The sequence below is a fragment of the Phycodurus eques genome, chromosome 4 (assembly GCF_024500275.1).
Source record: "Phycodurus eques isolate BA_2022a chromosome 4, UOR_Pequ_1.1, whole genome shotgun sequence".
Lineage (NCBI taxonomy): Eukaryota > Metazoa > Chordata > Actinopteri > Syngnathiformes > Syngnathidae > Phycodurus > Phycodurus eques.
The window spans coordinates 6,204,196-6,226,359 of NC_084528.1; the positions used below are offsets into that span (position 1 = coordinate 6,204,196).

General features: G+C 42.3%; 3 protein-coding genes across 6 annotated transcripts in view; 2 read left to right on the top strand and 1 right to left on the bottom strand.

The window, feature by feature from the left end:
* Positions 1–164: 164 nt before the first annotated feature.
* On the top strand, positions 165–11,333 carry LOC133401159 (uncharacterized). Its single transcript, XM_061673752.1, is given in 15 exon segments — positions 165–280; positions 562–638; positions 715–787; positions 2,403–2,515; positions 2,615–2,640; positions 2,739–2,876; positions 6,290–6,399; positions 7,974–8,069; positions 8,840–8,880; positions 8,882–8,924; positions 9,171–9,297; positions 9,384–9,489; positions 10,440–10,622; positions 10,703–10,777; positions 10,960–11,333. Coding segments are annotated over 15 exon segments (1,323 nt in total). The 5' UTR covers positions 165–252; the 3' UTR covers positions 11,047–11,333.
* Positions 11,334–12,421: 1,088 nt separating this feature from the next.
* sqlea (squalene epoxidase a) lies at positions 12,422–19,326 on the top strand. 4 transcript variants are annotated; one of them, XM_061673747.1, is made up of 11 exons: positions 12,422–12,827; positions 13,418–13,688; positions 14,594–14,771; positions 15,186–15,282; positions 15,368–15,481; positions 15,987–16,158; positions 16,664–16,759; positions 17,361–17,503; positions 17,734–17,830; positions 18,676–18,763; positions 18,872–19,326. In XM_061673747.1, exons 1-11 carry the CDS (start codon positions 12,546–12,548, stop codon positions 19,062–19,064), a joined length of 1,731 nt encoding a protein of 576 aa, XP_061529731.1. In that variant the 5' UTR covers positions 12,422–12,545; the 3' UTR covers positions 19,065–19,326. The 4 variants fall into 4 exon arrangements, with proteins under 4 accessions (XP_061529731.1, XP_061529734.1, XP_061529730.1 ...); XM_061673750.1 differs by having other exon boundaries at positions 18,719–18,763; positions 18,872–18,992; XM_061673746.1 differs by having other exon boundaries at positions 18,676–19,326.
* A 578-nt stretch (positions 19,327–19,904) lies between these two features.
* oxr1a (oxidation resistance 1a) overlaps positions 19,905–22,164 on the bottom strand; it is a 184,781-nt gene continuing 182,521 nt past the window's right edge. Inside the window, 2 exon segments of the mRNA XM_061673745.1 lie at positions 19,905–21,632; positions 21,709–21,782. Coding sequence (XP_061529729.1) covers positions 21,497–21,632; positions 21,709–21,782 — 210 coding nt within the window. The 3' untranslated portion in view covers positions 19,905–21,496.

Genomic DNA, 22,164 nt, shown 5'->3' on the forward strand with positions numbered 1-22,164 from the left:
ATTTTCTATTCACTTTGAACCCCAAATAATTTCCTGTGTTTTAACTAATTCATATTTCAGAGAGAGAAAAGGAACAAAAAAAAAAAAAAAAAATCTCTCTCTCTCTCTCTCTCTCTCTCTCTCTCTCTCTCTCTCTCTCTCTCTCTCTCTCGGTATGTGGTGCCGCCTTGTGGTCATGTACCGAAATGCGTTTTGAGGAAGAACAACGTGGCCCAAATTGCTAAGTGCAACAGCTGTCATCGTCGTGCTTCAATGGCTGCTCACGAGGACTTCTTTCCGGGTAAACACTCTTCTGATTCGTGTGTAGAAACTAACCCGCGCTGGCTTTTGTTTGCGGAGACCGAAAGCGAAACTTGCTCGAATTGTGCTTCCGTGGAGTCAGCATTTATTTTGTCGGAGCCAACGCTTTGTTTTCCCCCCACAGTAGAAACTTCCTGCACAGATGTATCTTCTTTATTGTTAGCTAATTGTGTTCGATGATTCAATATGCGAACATGAAATTCCATATTGCACCCCTTTTGTTGTTGTTGTTGTTGTTGTTGTTGGTGTTGCTGCACATAGGCATTGGCAAGATCCCATATGTTGCCACTGCTGGGCCGGGAGATGTCATGTGCTTCAAACACTACAATGCAGAGGAGGTACACGCATGTGTAGTGTTTTTCAGTGCATGGCCCGTTTGAGGTTGCATATCCAAACTGTCGCTCTCCTCTGCAGGTTCTTATGGAGAAGACGATGGCGGACTGGCTGAGATTCTCAGTCTGCTACTGGCACACTTTCTGTGGAACTGGTACTGCAACAATTGCAGTTGTCACCCAAAATGCACTGACACGCCTCAACGCTGCTACACTTGTCCAATCTAATCAAATCCAATACAAGAGCTCAGTTTAGTTGACAGTGCATACCTGCGTAGTCTAATGCAGTGGTTTCCCACCTTTTCTTTGGTCTCAAATCAACAACTGGAAGAAAAAAAACAAAATCCAAATAAATCAACGAGTGGCCTCTCACATTCAAGATGTAATCCTGCAAAATCATCCACATTTTGAATCAATGTACCTGTAATCTGATTGCGTCTTTTTTTTTCTTTCCAGTAACTGCACCGGATCGCAATAGCAATTTTTTAAAACCCTGAACACGTAACACAGGTACATGACACCTGTCCCAACCTGTTTCCACATTCCTTCTGCAATGTGGTCACATAGCCCAGGGGTACGCGGACCCCCGGTTGGGGGGGGGGGGAACACTGGTCAGTGATTCCCAACCAGATTCACATTGCGACATGGAAAATTGATGAATTGATTGTTGGATGTTCTTATGCGATATCACCCCAATTTGTAGCACCTCTATAATTGTTTTTTTTTTAGAATTTTCAAAGATTTTACCAATTATTTTTAACGCACATATGGGCCTCGCTGCCTCTGAGCTAACCTTTAACCTCCGCGTGTTGGAATGTTACTAAATCCAGAAAAACAGCTGCTATTTTCTTCCCTTTTTTTGTGTGTGTTTTTTTTTGTGTGCCGGATTTCGGGCACGTGGCTTTAGCAACGGGCCACCAAAATCATATTTTCTCATTTTGTCGAGCGAGCTAATACCTGTTCTTTTCAGATTACATTATTGGCAAAGCCCTTTACCACCTCGCTTTGGAAATGTTCAGTTCGGCTGAGATTTTCTGTGGTTCTGACGAAGATGAAAATTTACCTCGAATTCGGTGTCAAAAATCCCATGTGCGACCAATAGAATGGTTGTTTGTTTCTATGTGCCCTGCGATTGGCTGGCGACCAGTTCAGGGTGTACCCCGCCTCTCGCCCAGAGTCAGCTGGGATAGGCTTCAGCACGCCTGTGACCCGAGTGAGGGTAAGCGGTACGGAAAATGGATGGATGAATGATTTAGTCTTTGAAGCATTAATAATGAATTATTACTTTACACAATTACAATGCATTGCTTTTAGTGAGGTTAGTACACAGTCATAGCCATAAATGCAATTTTACTGCCAACTATTTTGGTTTTCGGCCTCGGTTTCCTCCTTATTATTGTGGTAGTAATAATTTTAAACCTTTATTGAAACATGGCACATATTTTACACATGTCACAGTACACCACCAAACAAAAATGTCACAAAAATTGGTATATACTGAAAAAATGATGATTTTCTTCTGAATACTTTTCGGACCAGTTCTGTGAAATTGGATCATTTCCTACCGTACAACTGATCTCTCGGCACAGTGGTCGGGAATCACTGCATTCGACCATGCAAGTGAACTTGTAAAATAGCCTGTGAGCGTATGTTTGCAGTATTTGCTGTGAACCTGTGACGGCCAACTGGCCTTTACTTTTAAAGCTTCTACATATATTTGCTGCATGTGACGTTTGCAAGAAGTCGTGTCATCTTGTGTTCGGACTGCAGGTGCCGATCCCTTTGGGTTTCCGACCCTCCTTCGGTCCTGGAACGAAGGGACTCCCATGGAAGCAGCCAAGAATCGACTGGAAGCTGCTTTTGAGTTTTTTACCAAGATTGGTGTGAGGGAATTCAACGTATTATCAACGTCTGACCTGCACAAAGTTGATTGGACTAAATCCTGCATCTTTAATTTTGATCACATCTGCTTGTTTTCACAGGTGAAATATTACACATTTCATGACAGGTAACGGACATGACATGACATGATCCTCTGAGGTGGCGAAAGTATACTCGGGTGGGGAAAATCGCCTTATTTTTCAACTGTATAATCTGCCTTTTTAGACACATGGCACCTGAGGGCGCCACCCTGGAGGAGTCAAACAAGAATCTGGACGAAATCACAAATTTAGCTCTGAAGTTACAGAACCAGACTGGAATCAAGGTGCTGTGGGTGACCTGCAACCTCTTTGCCCATCCACGGTCTGTGCAATACACATTTGGACTGTATATATTTTGTATATTATGTATTTATTATAGTATAAAAATCTCTTCGCCACACGTGGGTAGGTAGCCACAACATGCCATTTGTTTATGTGGCTTCGCCACACTTAGCCAGTCCTTGTCACTGGGAACGAAGCCGATAGGATTTAACGGACGTGGGCCCAATTATAACTACGTAGTCATCGATCAGGAGTAGGGCTGAATGATTTGGGGAAATGCTCTTGATTTTTTGTGTGCCTTTCTTTAAACAAATATTGTGATGTGATTCAGCATGCAATTTTTCTGGAGGAAGTTTGTTATCCTCAGTATTATTCACTAAACATAAGAAATAAATTATTCTATAGCAGGGGTGTCAAATTCATTTTTGCGGCGGGCCACATCGTGGTTATGGTTTCCCTCGGAGGGCCTTCATGAGCGCGAACACATATACAGTAAATGTACAATTGTCTCATGTTATTACATATGCACCAAAAAATTTGATGAATAACTATATTTGAAACTAGAAGCCGGTAAAAAGTTGTTAATTCAGTTTATTTTGAAATGGGGATTGGTAATAAAAATGTTTGCAATCAACGTTAAGACGATTTGCAATGTTGTTATTTTAGCGAGCAACATGAAGTCGACGCACTTGATTTGCTTTCGCGGGCCACATAAATTGATGTGGCCCCCAGGCCTTGAGTTTGACACCTGCGTTCTATAGTATGACCAACACAACATTGCATATAGCCAACAAATAACTCTTTCCTGTAGGCCAGGCCCAAATGTTATGGTGAATTGAGATGAAGAACACAACTTTATTTTCCTATTGAATTACCAAAAAGAAAGCCCTTCTCTCAGGGTAGGATATTGACTTATTGATTTAACTTAACTGCCTTGTGAAAATGTAATACTGTATAATGAAGCTCTTGTCAGTAGCAGTAGCACTGCTGTCAGTGTCTGCCGAGTATAGCGATACAGTGGAGAGTGACACAAGTGACGCATTTCATCATCAAGATGTGCGTATAAAAGCGTTTCAAATGGTTAACTCGCCATCCATCCATTTTCTGTGCCGCTTATCCTCAGTAGGGTCACGGGCGTGCTGGAGCCTATCCCAGCTATCTTCGGGCGAGAGGCAGGGTACGCCCTGAACTGCTCGCCAGCCAATCGTAGGGCACATAGAAACAAACAATCATTCTACAACCCCAATTCCAATGAGTTGGGACGTTGTGTTAAACATAAATAAAAACAGAATACAATGATTTGCAAATAAACCTATATTTAATTGAATACACTACAAAGACAAGATATTTAATGTTCAAACTGATAAACTTGATTGTTTTTAGCAAATAATCATTAACTTAGAATTTTATGGCTGCAAAACGTTCCAAAAAAGCTGGGACAGGTGGGGCAAAAAAGACTGAGAAAGTTGAGGAATGCTCATCAAGACACCTGTTTGGAACATCCCACAGGTGAACAGGCTAATTGGGAACAGGTGGGTGCCATGATTGGGTATAAAAGGAGCATCCTTGAATTGCTCAGTCATTCACAAGCAAAGATGGGGCGAGGTTCACCTCTTTGTGAACAAGTGCGTGAGAAAATAGTCGAACAGTTTAAGGACAATGTTCCTCAACGTACAATTGCAAGGAATTTAGGGATTTCATCATCTACGGTCCATAATATCATTAAAAGGTTCAGAGAATCTGGAGAAGTCACTCCGTGTAAGCGGCAAGGCCGAAAACCAACATGGAATGCCCGTGACTTTCGATCCCTCAGGCGGTACTGCATAAAAAAACGACATCAATGTGTAAAGGATATCACCACATGGCCTCAGCAACACTTCAGAAAACCAATGTCAGTAAATACAGTTCGGCGCTACATCCGTAAGTGCAACTTGAAACTCTACTATGCAATGCAAAAGCCATTTATCAACAACACCCAGAAACGCCGCCGACTTCTCTGGGCCGAGCTCATCTAAGATGGACTGATCCAAAGTGGAAAAGTGTTCTGTGGTCCGACGAGTCCACATTTCAAATTGTTTTTGGAAATTGTGGACGTCGTGTCCTCGGGCCAAAGAGGAAAAGAACCATCCGGACTGGTATGGACGCAAAGTTCAAAAGCCAGCATCTGTGATGGAATGGCGCTGTGTTAGTGCCACTGGCATGGGTAACTTACACATCTGTGAAGGCACGATTAATGCTGAAAGGTACATACGGGTTTTGGAGAAACCTATGCTGCCATCCAAGCAACGTCTTTTTCATGGACGCCCCTGCTTATTTCAGCAAGAGAATGCCAAACCACATTCTGCACGTGTTACAACAGCGTGGCTTCGTAGTAAAAGAGTGCGGGTACTAGACTGGCCTGCCTGCAGTCCAGACCTGTCTCCCATTGAAAATGTGTGGCGCATTATGAAGCATAAAATACGACAACGGAGACCCCGGACTGTTGAAGAGCTGAAGCTGTACATCAAGCAAGAATGGGAAAGAATTCCACCTACAAAGCTTCAACAATTAAGTGTCCTCAGTTCCCAAACGTTTATTGAAAGTTTCTAAAAGAAAAGGTGATGTAACACAGTGGTCAACATGACCCTGTCCCAGCTTTTTTGGACCGTGTTGCAGCCATAAAATTCGAAGTTAATGATTATTTGCTAAAAACAATAAGGTTTGTCAGTTTGAACATTCGCGGTAATAAATATGCATGCCAAGCGGCATCGGGTCTTGTCTTCCCCGATGCACTCCTCTCCGCAGCTGGGAACGCTCCTGAGCCTGACTGCTGAGCTTGCAGCTGTTGGACGGCAGATTGAAGCATTTTTACGAAGCGGGGGGAAAAAAACCAAACCATTAACACCGTTCACACATGGCAGAATGAGCGCACTCTAACTTTTGTCAGGAAGGGCTTTTGAGTTTTGAAGCCGGCGGTTTTGATTAGCCAGTGTGGCGAACGTTGGTAATTTTCGCCTCACCGCATCCTACATCAATTGGCCATTCGCGAGGTGGCGAACGGACAGCGTGAACTGTGTATCTGTGATGCATCTTTGACTACTTTCAAGGTGTGGTAAAAGCACATCATGTATGACCGGAAACGTTTTCATACAGAGGGAAGTTTCTTAGTCCTGTGTTTTCATTTATGCTTAAAACTGTGTTTGAAGTAAGCAACTGAAAACCTCCATTTTCTTCTTCACCGCTTCTCCTCACTCGGGAGAGTTTCATGAAATACATGAAAAATGTACCAACCTAGGCTGATGTAGAGTATTGCTAATGCAAACACTCATAACAGTTTGGACAAGGTGTATGGGCCCTGTTGGAAGATTTTCCTTTTATTTTGACTGATTTTCCTTTTATTTTGACTGGTTGGATTTTGCTAGATGATAAATAAGATATTGTAGTTAGATAGCTGTTTGTAATTGCATGTGGCAGGTACATGAACGGTGCAGCCACCAACCCAGACTGTCATGTTCTGGCCTATGCTGGTGCTCAGGTCAAGAAGGGCTTGGATGTTGCCAAGAAGCTGGGTGCAGAAAATGTTGGTATGGGAGACAATCAGCTATCAACATATACACTAAGTTTCACTAAAGGTTAGGGATATTGGGTTTTCAGGTGAAATTCCTTTGAACCTATAATGCCCAATAACCTTTAAACGTGAACTTATTAACCTTCTTTAAATGTGTGAATTGACATGCTCAACTGTTTGATGTAGTGCTTTTTGAACAATTTACTGTTCAGTAACAAGGCTCTGAGCGGCAAAATTCACAACCGGTGTTTGATCCGTCCATGCATTTCCCGTACCGCTTCTCCTCACTAGAGTTGGGGGCGTGCTGGAGCCTATCCCAGCAGACTCTGGGCGAGAGGCGGGGTACACCCTGAACTGGTCGCCAGCCAATCGCAGGTGTTTGATCCATGGACCAATAAATGTTCTGGTTCAATTAGAATTTGTATTTGAACAGTTCTCTTCTTGATGTTGTTCCCATTTTAACGTCATGAGACAACAAATCAACAGTACCTCGCTGTTGCAAGGCTTCAAACAGGATGTTCTCAGAGGGAAGTGGCCACGGAGTTTAGAGTGCCATCGGCAGGTTGCAACAAAAACACAGTTAATTTTTAATGGCTCAAACACCAACTCCTTGTTAGAGAGCAGCAAGTTGTACAAAAAGGACTTTACAGAGCATTTTAGGTTTATCCTGCAATTTAACCGAAAAGCTGACTATGCCTAAAATTTTGTGAGAAGTGTACTGTAATTTCTTGTGTGTAATGCACATTCCCCCACTCCTCTCCAAATTGTCAAAAGTCAATAGTGCGCATTATACATGGGTATAGGGGAAAATGGGGGGGAAATCCCATTTTATAAACATATGCCGCCATTTAGAGGTTATAAAAAAGGTGTACACTTTCATTCCAAAATGCCACCGCCACCTACAGGTTATGAGAAAGGTGTACACTTTCATTCTAATATGCCACCGCCACCCAGTGGTTATAAAAAAGGTGAAGCCTACACTTTCATTCCAATATGACAGGGGTACGTATGACTGCATAATATGTACAGTTGTGCTCACAAGTTTACATACCCTGGCAGAATTTGTGAACTATTGCTTTTTTTTTAATATGACTGATAACTGAACAACAACCATCATTAATTTCTTTATGATTGTTTTGTTTATAGATAATTTTTTTCTGAAATGCTAGACTGTTTAATTTGAATCCCAGTAAAATAAAATTCATGTGTTTCGCCTGGTCCTTCATGTTTTCTTTCAAGAATTGTACCCATCTTACAAATTCAAACATATGAGCGCAACTGTGTGTTTTCTCATTTACTAAATAAAAGTGGGGCTGAGAACTTTCAAAATGAAAAGTATAAAGTGTTCAAATAAAGTGCATGACTTCAGAATAATTATTTAAAAAAAATAAAATACAGAGAATACTTTGTTTTGATCGTATGGGTAGAAGCAAAACCATGGATTGTGAAAATGCATTATAAATAGAAGGGTTTTACAGAATCTTTAGGTCAACTTTGGGGGTGCATATTATACATGGGTGCGCATTATACACGAGAAATTACGGTATTTATGAAAGAATCTGTAAACAACAATTGTATTTGTGTCCTCAGTGTTTTGGGGAGGAAGGGAGGGTTTCCTCTCTGTCCATAATACTGATGTTGCTGCAGAACTGAAACATATGGCCAACTTCTTCAAAATGGCTGTCAGTAAGTAAATACTGTACATTTTCACTAAATGCTTCAGTAGCTACATGTGCACAATATCATAAAATCCGCTACAAAAGCTTCTGCCTTTTTAAAAAGGTCATCATTTCTCAATGTTGTTTTAGCCTTTCAGATGGGTATTTATTCAATAAAAGATCGTTATAACTATTAGAGCGGATGAAAAAATGCACTGTATCACGAAGGTTTTGTACTTATTTTCTTTATGCTGCTGCCTTATTGGTCTAATATATATTACAATCACGACAAAAATGCACAACAGTCCCAAAAGATGTATTTTTAATTTAATTGTTTAGTTGTACTTGTTTTTAGGTTACTAATATTCGGCAAAACTATTACAAAACTGATTTCCGTACAATTTTATATAAGTGGGGTGCATGGAACTAGGGCGAACCCATTTTATTTTGGTGAGGATCCAGATAAAGGTGCAGGTCCAAAAATGTTTTTATTTTGCTTTCGTAAACTTGCATTTAGACAAAGCGGGGAAGCGACCAATCTGATACAGGAGCAGGACCACAAGACTGGACTGAAACACTGTTATAATATCATACATTTTCCAAACTTGAAATGAGTCATGTTTAAGATTGGTCACACCTGGCCTTCGGAGAGCCCCTCTGGTTATTTTTGTAAAGGGTGATTGTTTGATACAACTCTGCTATTGGAACCTTTAAATTGTGTACCTAATGTTTGTCACCAGTGAAAGAGGATGAAGCATATGTCACTCTGATAATTTGACATGTGCTTACTTTCCCCAGAGTACAAAGAGAAGATTGGGTTAAAGTGCCAGTTTCTAATTTGAGCCCAAGCCAAAGGAGCCCTGTAAACACCAATATGACTACGGTAAGGTGGTCAACTTGAATGTACAGTAGTTTTTCCAAGATGCGCTTTGTTGATTTAATTTTTTTTCTTTTCTTTCTGTTGTGATACAAAATAACAATTTCGAGCAAGCTGCAGATACACCGCTGCTCGGGTGAAGTTTTAAAAAAAGGAGTGCGACAGTTTTTGATGCACTTTGAACTGTTCCGTGAAGGTTCCACTGTAGTCGGTCTGAGTTTTGTTCTGACGTTTCACTGTTTGCCTCCACAGATGCAATGAGCGTCCTCGGATTCCTCAAGCATTATGGTCTGGAAAGCCACTTTAAGTTGAACATTGAGCCCAACCACACCACCTTGGCTGGACACTCCTATGAACACGACATCGTCATGGCCTCTGCGTGAGACACCATCACGTGTGCAGGATACTTTAGTCTTGCTCTTAGCTAACTACTTCTCTTCACATGCTTGGCATGCCGGCGGGCAGGTTTGGTATGTTGGGTTCAGTTGATGCCAACACTGGTTCTCCTGACCTCGGCTGGGACACTGATCAGTTCCCCATGGATATCACAAGCACAACTTTGGTCATGAAGGTGAGCTCATGAGCAGTCAGTGGCTATTTGTGAAGGAGACACTTTCAGATTTTTATTTTCTCCCAATGGGGAGTACAATTGATTCATTGTCATCTTCCGCCAAGATTTTTGTTATGCAGTTAAGTTGTGGCACAATTTTATTTGGCTCTTAACAAAGGCCACGATAGGGATCCATCATTTTAATAATCACTGCCACCCTTCCCAGTTAACATGGATGTTTGACTTCTAAAGCCGTCAATGGCAGTGAATGTGTTAAAAAGTCAAACGAGTATCTGAACTACATTCCCTGCAAAATAGACAGTAGTCATAGTCGTGTCGGAACATCTAATAGATCATCCCAATTGACTGACAACAGTGCATGCATACCAAATCTCACTATTTCTCCCTGTTACTGTAATGGGTGATGTAATGTGGCCACTCAGTACGCCTCTCAGCGTCTGTATGCCCGTCTTCAAGATACTAACTTCATATTGTGTCCCAATCAACTACCTGTGAAGAGATGCTATTCCTTCACGATTGTTTTATTGCTACCTATCAGTAGGGTCTTATTGTCTGGAACTCTGTACCTCCTTAAAACTAATCTTTAGTCACATTTTAAATTCTTGGAACGGAACTTACAGACTGACAGATGACACAAAGGTCACAGAGAATACACGAACCAAACACAAAAGTACAGCCAAGCACAAGTGGTTCACTAAGGAAGATTAAGAACACCTATAATATCGGATAACATCAAAACTATGTCATGAGTTGTCAAACTAGTGTGATAAATATGAATAACTATTTTCCATTAAAAAACCATGGAAACTCATTTGGAATATTAACAGGGAACTAGACCTATTTAATTTTTGCTGTTGAATAATTTCCTAATATCAAATGTTTGTATTGTACAAAGTCGTTGGACTGAATGGCTTGATGAAATGCACCCGTGAGCGTCACCTCTCCTGCAGACCATCATCGAGCAAGGTGGCCTGCAGCCCGGAGGCCTGAACTTTGACGCGAAGGTGCGCAGAGAGTCCACTGAGCCCGAGGACCTATTCATCGCTCACATCGGCGCCATGGATGCTTTCGCACGAGGACTCAGGAATGCCGTTTCCATCAGTCAAGATGGACTTATTGCGAGCCTGGTCAAGGTATGGCCTCTCTTGCTTTGCGAAATTCCCGGTCAGGCATTTTTTTTGCCTTTGTAACTCGCAGTGCATTATTTGCACAGGAGCGCTACTCCAGCTTCGGGCAAGGCGTCGGACTGAAAGTGGAAGAAGGTTCTGCTACTTTGGAGGAGTTGGAGGTAAAAGTCCAAACGGCTGTCTTCACATCTCTTTCATTGAGATTGCTATATTTGTGGATTTAGACCAAAATAACCAAGGAATTTGTTGAAACTTTTGTTTCAAAGATTTATCAGGACATAGATAAGGTGTCTTTTGATTGACTTATTTATAGGTTTTTATGTTATGCTATGTTTTATTTCAGGCTTTTATCAAGGAGAACGGTGAGCCAAAATTGACATCAGGGAAGCAAGAAAAATAGGAATCCATCTTTAATCATTATGTGAAATAAAGATTCATCCTTGCCCAATTGACAGTAGACTAATTAAATTGTGTTAAATCCAGTGCTCAAAGCTCAAAGAGCACATTAAACTAACTGTACTTTGTAATTATCTTGTTTATAATACTAAGACTGTCTTGGGTGCGCTGCAGAACGTTAAAAACACATTCAATGATATTTTATTGTTGTTTATTCACTAGCTCAAATCATGTTGTGAAAACATGCAAAACACGTTGCCATAAAGTACAAGTGGATATGTGATCATATTGTAGCTCATCACGCCATTTTTACTGTTTTTTTTTTCCACCAGAAAAGGAATGTGAGCAATTCTGTTGCGCTACCGTATGTTGATGTGTTTTCTCACTTACAATAGAAGTCACGTACTGCCTTCTTTATCACTCTTCCTCAGCCGCCCCAGTGTGTGGATTGATTTTGATAACTGCTTAAACAGGTTTAAGGTGATATGACAATTTTAATATGAAACTATTATACTGTACGTTTTCTAGTTTTGAGCTGTGTGACAGCAATTACAATTTGTCGTTAAGATTTGATGATGACGTATCCTAGGTGACAGCGTGTTTATGGATGTTAAATGAAAAATATTTTGCCTTATTGAACTTGTATCCACTTTGATTTGCGCATTTTAGGACAGTCGGAGAATGACATTGTTTGCTCGTGGGCCATTTCACCCAATTTCAATTTATTTGGAGGGGGTATTGTGTTAGGGCGACAGGACTGAGGGAAAACCCAGGGACACAACTAAAGTGTTTGTTTGAACAACTTTTCCCCCATTGGTTTATTTTTATGTTTTTGACAAAGTCTACTTGGGATAAGAAGTAACACAAATATGTAAAAACAAAAAAAGTAACATTCCTACAAGACTGAAATGGTTACATAAAAATGTTTAGGAATCAAGGGACAATCAACAAAAGCAATTTTTTCCAGAAGTTTAATCTTACATTTTATTTATTAAATATGCAGGGCACTTCGCTTCATAAAAACAAAACATGTATTTTCCATTTCATTTGATCGTGCATTTATCCATTTGATTTGCTCTCCAATCGCCGGCGCACTTCGAAGTCTTTTCCGGTATTGCAGCAGTTTGTGAACGCGCACCTTTCTCCTGACATCACATCATACTACTAACCCTGGCAGTCAACTGTCCAATCAGCAAGCGCGCGGAGTGCCGACGTCGCCACTGTCGTCCAATCGGCACATAGCGTGAGCTCTGCTCACTCGTGCGTCTGATCTGATTGGTGGCGTCGGGAGAGCGCTGTGAAGGCAGCCAATCCGAAGGGTCAGCGTCTCTGTCATTGTTTGATGATATTCAGCGTCCCTCGTTTTGGCATGCTAATGAATTAACGTGAGTTTAAAAAAAAAAAAAAGACATTTGCGTTGTGGAGCACCCCGATTGAACATTGAAGATTAATTCGGTCAAAAAAAAAATTCAATTTGTTTCTTAATATATATATATATATATATATATATATATATTTGTTTAAATCTCCGCGATGTGGACTTTTTTGGGACTCGCCAGCTTCACGTATCTGTACAAAAAATCCGGAGCGGCTTGGACATTGGCTCAGAGGGAACTTGTAACAGCTCTCGTCTTATTTCTGTCCGCGGGGCTGCTGCTGTCTTATTTCCGATATTTCCACGGCCGCACGCTCAGCTCGGCCGCTCAGGTGTTCCGCTCCGCTCTGAGCCTCTTGGCCCTCTTGCCTCTCATCCACCATCTCATCCCTCAAAGTCCACCAGAGAGGAGTCGGAATGCAGACAGCACGTGTCGAAAGGTGAGATTTTCCTCCAGGCCATCATGTGAAAAGTAACTTGCTTTTCGTGCAAATATGTAAAATGAGCTTGAAACAAATGGAAGTGGCTTCTTGAGCGAGGAGTATTATTTTAAATGGAATCAGATCAGTTTAGAGTAGAAATTAGACAAATGTTGCTGGTAAGATTTTGAGTTTTTGCAGTGCACATAAATTGACACTGCCGCCAGAGCCGACATACTGTAATTGCTAGCCATTTGTTAAAAAAAAATAAATAAGTAAAAAAAAAAAAAAAAAAAAAAAAAAAGCCTTCCAGCATAATTAAAAAATGTAATAGTTCATACTGTTACTGTCGCACATGTCTGCATCCTTCATTTCCTAAAAAGAAGACCAACTATGAATGTTGCGCTTTCCGAAAAAGATCCAATTCAAACTGTCCACTCGTTTAAAATGTCGTGAAATCTGTTATTGTTGACACAAGACATAAGCAGTTTGTTTTGTATTTAGTTTCCTGACGGTACTCGACGTGTACCCAGCGGCAACCTTAAAACTGAGGCATGTAAGTGTTTATCCCTCCCCGCTGTATGTTATGTCTTCCTTCACTTCCCTCTCAGAGGCTACGAAGACGGAAACAAGTGGATAGTGGATCTTCCGCTTCCACCTCCACCTCACAAGGCGGCTGCTCCACGGGGCTCGGGGCAGACGTCGAGCCAGATGTGGCGATAGTGGGGGCCGGCGTCCTGGGCTCGGCAATGGCGGCCGTCCTGGCGCGGGATGGTCGGAGGGTGACGGTGGTGGAGAGGGACCTGAAGGAGCCTGACAGGATAGTGGGGGAGCTGCTGCAGCCTGGAGGCTACAGAGCGCTCAAAGAGCTGGGCCTGGAAGGTCAGTGACCTGCGAGCGCTTCATACTGAGCACGGAGCTTCTGAAGGCTTTCTTCTGGTTGTTGCCGTATGTACCGAACTCAGCTGATAACCTGTCATTTGTCATTTGCGCGCACTTGATTCTGTTACTGTGTAAAAGGTTTTCAGATCTGTTACATTTTTCAACACTGGCTTCCTGGAAAACAGTAGGATTGGAACGAGAGTCCGCGCACTGTAGATATTTAGATTAGTAGGTATGTAGATTAACGTAACGTAAATACACATTTGAAGACAGTAGACCCATGTGATTTCTCCCAGCCAATCGGTGAAGATGGGGACTTATTATAAAACAGAAATGACATACAATCAAATATGAGTATAAAGGTTATTTTCACGTGAGCAAATGGTGTTGGCCCACTTAAATACACTTGTTGCATAACGGTAAAGACATAAACGGCTTCTAAATAATCATGTAAATTGCACAATTTACGTGTTGCCCTTCAAACATTGTTGATACAAGGTGCCAACTAATCATTAAACCCATTACACGCTCGTCTTTATACGATCGTAATAACGCGAAAGACATGCAATAGTTAGGACAGGTTCCCAAATTTATACATATTTATTCACATCCGTTATTGTGCGAAGGCAAAAATGGCTGCCTCATCGTGGCTCTTCGGCTCACAGATTCCTGAAGGAAATGTCAAAGAAAAAGTATCAAATCACACACGACACACTTTATGCCGAAGTTGCGGCAAGAAGGAAATGAACAACATGTCACGATGGTGACTTTGAATGAGTCATTTTACTCCATACAGCATTGCCGCTTTCATCAGAGCAACCAATCAAGCGGTTACCATCGCTCATATCGTAACGCGGTATTCACCCGAACCCAAAGAAACCTTCACACGTCGCCCCCCCCGCCAGGCTCGGTGGAGGGTCTCGACGCCCATCTGGTGAACGGTTACGTGATCCATGACATGGAGAGCAGCTCGGAGGTGGAGATCCCCTACCCTCAGGCCGAGGAGAACGTCCAATGCGGACGTGCTTTCCATCATGGCCGATTCATCATGGGTCTGCGCAGGGCTGCCCAAGCGGAGCCCAAGTAAGTATTGAGAGAAAACTCCTCATGAAAATGCAAATGTACACCATACATTTGTTGTTTTTTTTTGGGGGGGGGTGTATATATTTATGTATGTCGAATTTTAGAATGTCATTCGTTGTAGTAGTTCTACTAGTGCGTCCTCGTCATTCTGCAAGTGTGCTGAATTGCCTCACTAGTGTGGACAAACAAAGCACCAGTAGTGCATGGATCATACGCTGCTAATGGCTTTTACATGCATACAGTACGAATTGTTACCAGTAAGACACAGTCGTTCTGCTAGTGTGCTGAATTGTCTTACAAAAAGTGTACTAGTGCCACAGTGCCTCCAAACAAACTAATAATCATCACTGAGTCAATTCATCCGCCTGTTGCTATTCCTGTGCACACAATCCTGTTTCTGTTTGCGTCCCCTAGTGCCACATTTATAGAAGGCAACGTCACCAGCTTGGAGGAGGAGGATGGCTGTGTAACCGGAATTCAATACAAGGACAAACACACCGGGGACGTGAAGGTGACAAGAGCAAATTATGATTAGCGTCCGTGTATGTATATTTTTTTTTGGGGGGGGGAGTGTCTGATGAGAATACGTCCTACAGGAAGTGCACGCTGCCTTGACAGTGGTGGCTGACGGCTGTTTCTCCAAATTCAGGAAGGGTCTGGTCTCCGGGAAAGCGCACGTTTCTTCTCACTTTGTTGGATGCCTCATGAAGGTGCCGTTCTCTCATTGTTACCCGAACCCCCAGCACACACGTGCACGCACCCATACTGCTTGGTGTTGTTCTCTCTTTGACCTTTCGGCTGGATTTACACTCGAGGTCCAATTTCAGTGGCCAGTTCCTATTTAATGCCGACATCCCGCCCACTCCCAAAATTCTATTTCCACGTACATTTCATTATCAATATTTACTGTTCGTACTGTTTAGTTGGCCTGGGCTGACTCTTTTCCCCCATTGATTTAAATGAGAGTATACTCTCCATTCCTCCACCGGCAACAGTTTTGTTCCTTATTTAATAATTGACAAGCCTCTAATGTAGCACATGTCGACCATATTTAATGCTAAGCAATTCTCTGTCGTTTAGATTTGCAGCAGGCTTTTGTTCATGTGTTGTTTGAGGATCGGTGCATTTCACTGACATCCGACTTTGCATTTGATGGGGTGCACGTGATCTGTTGGTTTTCGCTGTCCGATCCGTATCAGACTTTTATCTCCCTAGGACTGCCCCCAGTTTAAAGCTAACCATGCCGAATTGGTGCTGGCCAACCCGAGCCCCGTGCTCATCTATCAGATCTCCTCCAGCCACACCAGAGTGCTTGTGGACATAAGAGGGGAGATGCCACGTGACCTTCCGCAGTATTTGGCGGAGAAAATATACCCTCAGCTGCCAGGTAAAGGCGGTGCACACATTTTTTTTTTTAATGGAAATGCAACTTGACAAAAGCTGAAATGAAAATCCACGCCAACATTTGTCTCCCTTTTCCAAAAGAATGTTGCCAATTGATTGGGAAGAAGTTTCATAGTCCAGCTAGCAAACAAATTGCAATAACAATGTGCTATTGGCGGATAGAAGAAGAGTGGGAAAATAAGACATCTCAATGAATGAAATCCTGGGTCTTGTTGAAAATCCTTATTGATTACATTTGTTGAGAACCCCAAATCATGACCTCATTGAGGGTTGAATTTAGATGTAAACGCCAACTACAAATGGAAACAAATTCAGCTAAAACAATTGAAATGATACGGCTTAGCGGTGTCTGTATGAACTCCCTACAACTTGTGGGCAAAAAAATCCAAAAAGTTTGTGTCCTTATCGTATTTGATGTAAAGCTGACAGAGTCAATCGTCCATAAACACGTGTAAGTGATGTTGTTCCCCCCTCTCTTGTCTCCTCAGCGCATTTAAAGGAACCTTTCATGGAGGCGCTGCAGAACGATCGTGTCAGGTCCATGCCCGCCAGCTTCCTCCCTCCCTCTCCCGTCAACAAGTCAGGTGCCGACTCACATGGCGCTGTCCGTTTCCGCTTGTTGCTTGGAGAGAACAACAGTTGGTCAAACAGCATATTGAACTAGTTATTCATCAATTTGTTTTGTGTATATATACTACTATGATGAAGCGAAGAAACTTATATATGGTTTCACGGTGCTAACAGTTATAAATAATATCTATAAATCAATCCAATTATAATTAGTGTCAATTATTCACAGATTTTGGTTATTTGCGGGGGATAGGGGCCGGGTTGGTACATGTATATGTAAACACAAATGAAGCCTAGACATTGAATATGTTTCATCTTTTGTTCAACACCTTAGTCCTTCACCCGAGCTGGGGGGGGGGGGGGGGTAGTGCTTAAGTCCTGCTTTGCCGAATGCGGAAGTAGGTCGCGGATATACCGGCCTGGTTTTGTATTTTTTAGCACATCTCATCTGTATCTGTTCTGGTATTTATGATGGCAGTATTGTGCTTTGTGGCATTGTTTCCTTCAGGTAGTTATCGAAGTTATTTTTATGTCCCCTCTCGAAAAGATTCTATGTGCTAAAGGATGAAGGAGGAGGAGCTTGATTGATTGATTTTTTATTTTTGTGGTGTGCAGGCGTGTTGCTCCTGGGTGACGCTTACAACATGAGGCACCCTCTGACTGGAGGAGGGATGAGCGTCGCTCTCAACGATGTCCGCATCTGGAGGAGCCTGCTGCGCGACATTCCCGACCTGTGCGACGACACAGCCCTGCTGCGGGTGAAAGCCGACACCGCGCAGCCCTATAATTGCCAGTCGGCATTTTCTATTCGACCGCAAGTCGCATGATGTAATGCGTACATATAGACCAACAGCAATTCACATTCGCACCTTAAAAAGGTTCCAACAATTAACAGCGAGACCCTCTGCGATCATAACCTCAACGACATTCTACATTCAGTGTTCTGTTCCTCTTTTCTATGTTAAATTGGCCCTTTTCCACCTAACAGGCAAAGAAAAGATTTCACTGGGAGCGCAAGTCATCACATTCTTTTGTGGTGAACGTGTTGGCCCAGGCCCTGTACGAGCTGTTTGCAGCCACAGACGGTGAGCATCTCTATCCCACAACTATTATTAGCTTGCACATACTTGCAGGGGTGTCAAACTCAAATTCCCGGTGGGCCAAAATTCAAAATTGGGACGTCGTCGCGGCCCAAACTCGATATTTGATGAAAGATCACTGCGACGTGCATGGTTCCCGTGTCTGCAGAAATGTAGCGTTAAGGTTTATCATATGACAGCAAACTTAAATTTTGCTTTAACACTGAATCTGGAATAAACATGAGAAATCAAATTTGCGATAGAAGACACCCGTGGCATTTGTATAATAGATAACATGGAATTGTCTGTCTCTCCATCTTCTATTTATTTAGCTCCAACTACCTTTCATTTTGATGGAAATCGTTTTTCAAAGGCCAACCCCCAAAAAACTAAGAATGTCCTGATATAAAAATCCAAACTATTAACAGTCCCTGCCTAGGAACAACAGAAAACATTTAAAAAAACCAAAAACAATTCAATTATGTTCTATTCTTTGTTCCAGCCACATTGCAAACAGGTCTGTCTTTTACTTTAGTGAACAGACTATCTGCCTCCCACCTGTCTTGCAAGTTAACCGTTTTCCATCTCTCTTTCTTTTCTATTTTTGGAAAGGCGAAGTGTAAATTTGCTCGAGGAGGCTGGTAGCGTAGTTGCTAACGACAACAACAGAAAGGGAAGGGACGCTCGCCGGTCAAGACTGATGGGCCATCATACTAGCAAAGCATTCTGGGATTTGTAATATTAGTTTGATATGGTCGTGCGGGCCAAATTTGGCCCCCGGGCTTGAGTTTGACATATATGACAGTGTATATGGAGGTCAAATTTGTCATTTTGGTGTGTTTTGACTTAAGAGTCACTGCATGAGCTGAGGAAAGCCTGCTTTCACTACTTCAGACTTGGAGGAGAGTGCATCGATGGACCAATTGGACTCCTCTCAGTGTATAATAATATTACACCATCTGTACACAACAATGAGTTTACTTGCCCTAGTAGTATTACACTTATTACATACTTGTCAATGAACTACAAATGTTTCCCTCCCCCCAGTTTGTCACCCAAACCAATGATCCTCATTGGACACTTCTTTGCTGTGGCCTTGTACGCCATCTACTTCAACTTCAAGTCCGAGTCTTGGCGCACCAAACACAGAGCTTTATTTAAAAGCGGAGCAATCGTCTTCCGGGCCTGCACGGTCATGTTTCCCCTCATCTACTCTGAGCTCAAGTACCTGGTGTACTGAACCGTGGGTGCACAGGGACCAAGACCAAACGTCAACATCGAGCAAGACTTTGCAAAGATATGTTGTTTTTTTTCACGTCTTCAGCATCAGCAAACACTTAGTGAATATTGCACCTAATGACTTTGCCTTAACAACTACAGTACTTATATTGACGTGGAGAAACCTGCTGTTGTTGTGCCTCCAATTTCAAGTCATGAACCAGGCAATGGACAAAAAAACTTGCCCCCACCCCCTAAAATTAAACACTTTTCTGGTATTTGAATTTTGTGACAGTTTTTTTTTTTTTTTTTATGTTACAACCACTATTTTAGTAATGTTTTAATGTCTAGCAGTCAACATGTCTTTTGGTGCAGGGCCCTTTTACTGTAGTCACTACTGCTTCATATTGGAAATTTGGACTTGACAGCATTGAAAGTCTTTACTTTGGATGAACCATTTAACTGACAAACCAACCATTTGAGCTCTTTTCCAAAACGTTAGAAGTCCATAACTATTATGAGAAAAACTTTTGTAACTTTCAATGAGACTTCTGCACCCCTCAGCGGGTATTTCGGCCCACTCGACGATACATGCAATTAGTTACACCCGAACACTGCATATAGTTAATGAATACTAATTCTAAGTCCTCGACCCATTTTCTAAACCACTAATCTTGTTTAGCATCGTATGAAAGTAGGAGCCTATCGTGAGTTAAGAGGTGGGGCGGACCATTGCCACGAGTGTTTTAGTAGTCTACCAACTATTTTCAACATCTATCAAGTAGCCCAATGGCTAAATTTCAGAAAAGATATTAAAAAAGTGCTAAACATGCAATGAATGAATGACGAATGCAGACATAACCCTGGTTATAACCATTAAATTATCTTTATTAATTTATACATCACTGATACATGGTATTCTGGTGGAATAATTGGAAGAATTATTCATATTATTCTTTGTGACTGTCCACAAGGACACAAATACTGGTGTGGAAGACCAGAAAGGGGTGGTGTTGGGTGAGGTTTGGGTAGCGCCCCAGGTCCGTTTGCCAGCATACCTACCTGTCTGAGACTCACCTGGCAGGCCACGAGCAGAGAAATTGTTCCCTCGCCACTGCACTGAACCACACTCCACCCCGCTTCCGATCTCAGTGTGAGCCTCGTTTTAGACACGGAGTGTTAGGGCAGCATAACCTTGTTGATATCGCTAGCCGCAAGCTTTCTGCTAACAGTTACCATCTTATGGATCTAAACAAAAAAGTACTGTACAGCTACAGCTAATAGAATCTAAGAACCTGGCCTTGATGCTTTTACACCAGATTAAAGTGCTAGAAGCAAACCCACCAATCCACACTTCGTCATATATATTTATAGAGCATCATTTACAGGGTAATATACATTATATTGTAACAGCTGAAATGTCAGCACAAATAGATCACTGTCACACTTAACAGCAAAATATATATGATTATATACACCTCCATATAATCATACATACTGATATATAATTGTCATATATGCATGTAAAACGGTTTACCATGTCTCGGGCTTTTCAACTGATACCCAGAAAAGCAATAGTTTATCAAGAAGACGTAAAAGCTTTACAACGTTCCTCTCTTGAAAGCGCCGCTAGGTGGCGGCCAAAGTGCCGCGGGCCCTGGCGGGGCTATTTGAGGTCACAGGACAGTTATTTGCATATTCCACAAAATCTATTGCAACACGTTACTGTCTACTAACAGTACAGCCGGTGTTAGCTGGACTCACACGTACACCCACTGAACAGAATATTACGACGATGGCTGATCTGGTTATAGCTATGTGCTTTCAGATGATGTGCTAGGACAGTGAACGGCAGGAGGACGACCACACGCAATATACTCTATTAGTTTAGTCTCGAGAGGAGGACCGGGAATTGGACTGTGGGAGGAAAACAAAATGGAACAAAATCAACAAGCCAAATCTCTCCCCTCAGTATGACTGTACCACTTCCTGTTTTACCACTAGTCTCACTTTGGACACGATGCCATCATGGTTAGGAATGTGTTTCTCTTCTTTCTTCCTCCCCGATGCACAGTGAGTAACGTCCTACTGAATGGACAAAGGTGAGTGGGTGTTGGGGAGACCTGTCTGGACCAAATAGGGCAGCACAGTCCCCCTCGTGATCCCTTTTACACTGACTCGAAACTGAGATCCCGCCGCTCGACTCTCCCCCCTACGCTTGCACGAGGCCGTAACAAGATACACACGAAGGTAGTTTTTCACAAAAAAAAAAAAAGCTCCAGAGTAACTTCGGTAGTAACGCACAACAAGCACCCGATAGCTGGCTTCCGGCCTGGGGAGCCCCGGTGATGTGCCGTTCGGGGGTTGGGACATTGCCTTTGTTCTAAGGAGGACCACTCCTCTCTCTGCCTTAATGCAGGACTTGTCTGTTTCCCCTGTGGTGTACGTGCGCAGTTACTCGAAAGCCCAGATCTCTATGTCCTGCACATAGAAATCCTCCTTTTTAGACAGCATAGGGTTCCCGAATGTTTTGCACGAGTGACTCCTGCCATGGTAAAGGTCTCCATCCAGCCATAGACCGAACTCACCGCTAGAAGAGAAGAAAATTAAGTTGGGTGCTGCTGCAAATGTTTCCCACTGCTCCAAACTCCCCAGCGTGACCTCACCTTCCGCCACCGAAAGCTAAGGAGTCCATATCTCCCTTGATGAAGAACATGTTGTCGCCTGTCCATTTGTACACCTGTTGTAGACACAACAGTGCGTATATCAGATGCTATTGCACGACATATCCTTGTTGACATTGTTGAATAAGATCTTTGAAAGACTCATTAACCCAAGAACAACATACTGTATGCGCCACCTGAATAAACATCAGATCATACAGACAATAAAATTGAACAAACTCACACCCTACTGAAGTTATACAACCCCAAAGTTGGGACGTTGTGTTAAACAAATAAAAACAGAATACAATGATTTGCAAATCATGTTCAACTTAATTGAATACACCACCAAGACAAGATATTTACTGTTCAAACTGATGAACTTGATTGTTTTTAGCAAATAATCATTACATTTTTTAGAATTTTATGGCTGCAACACGTTCCAAAAAAGCTGGGACA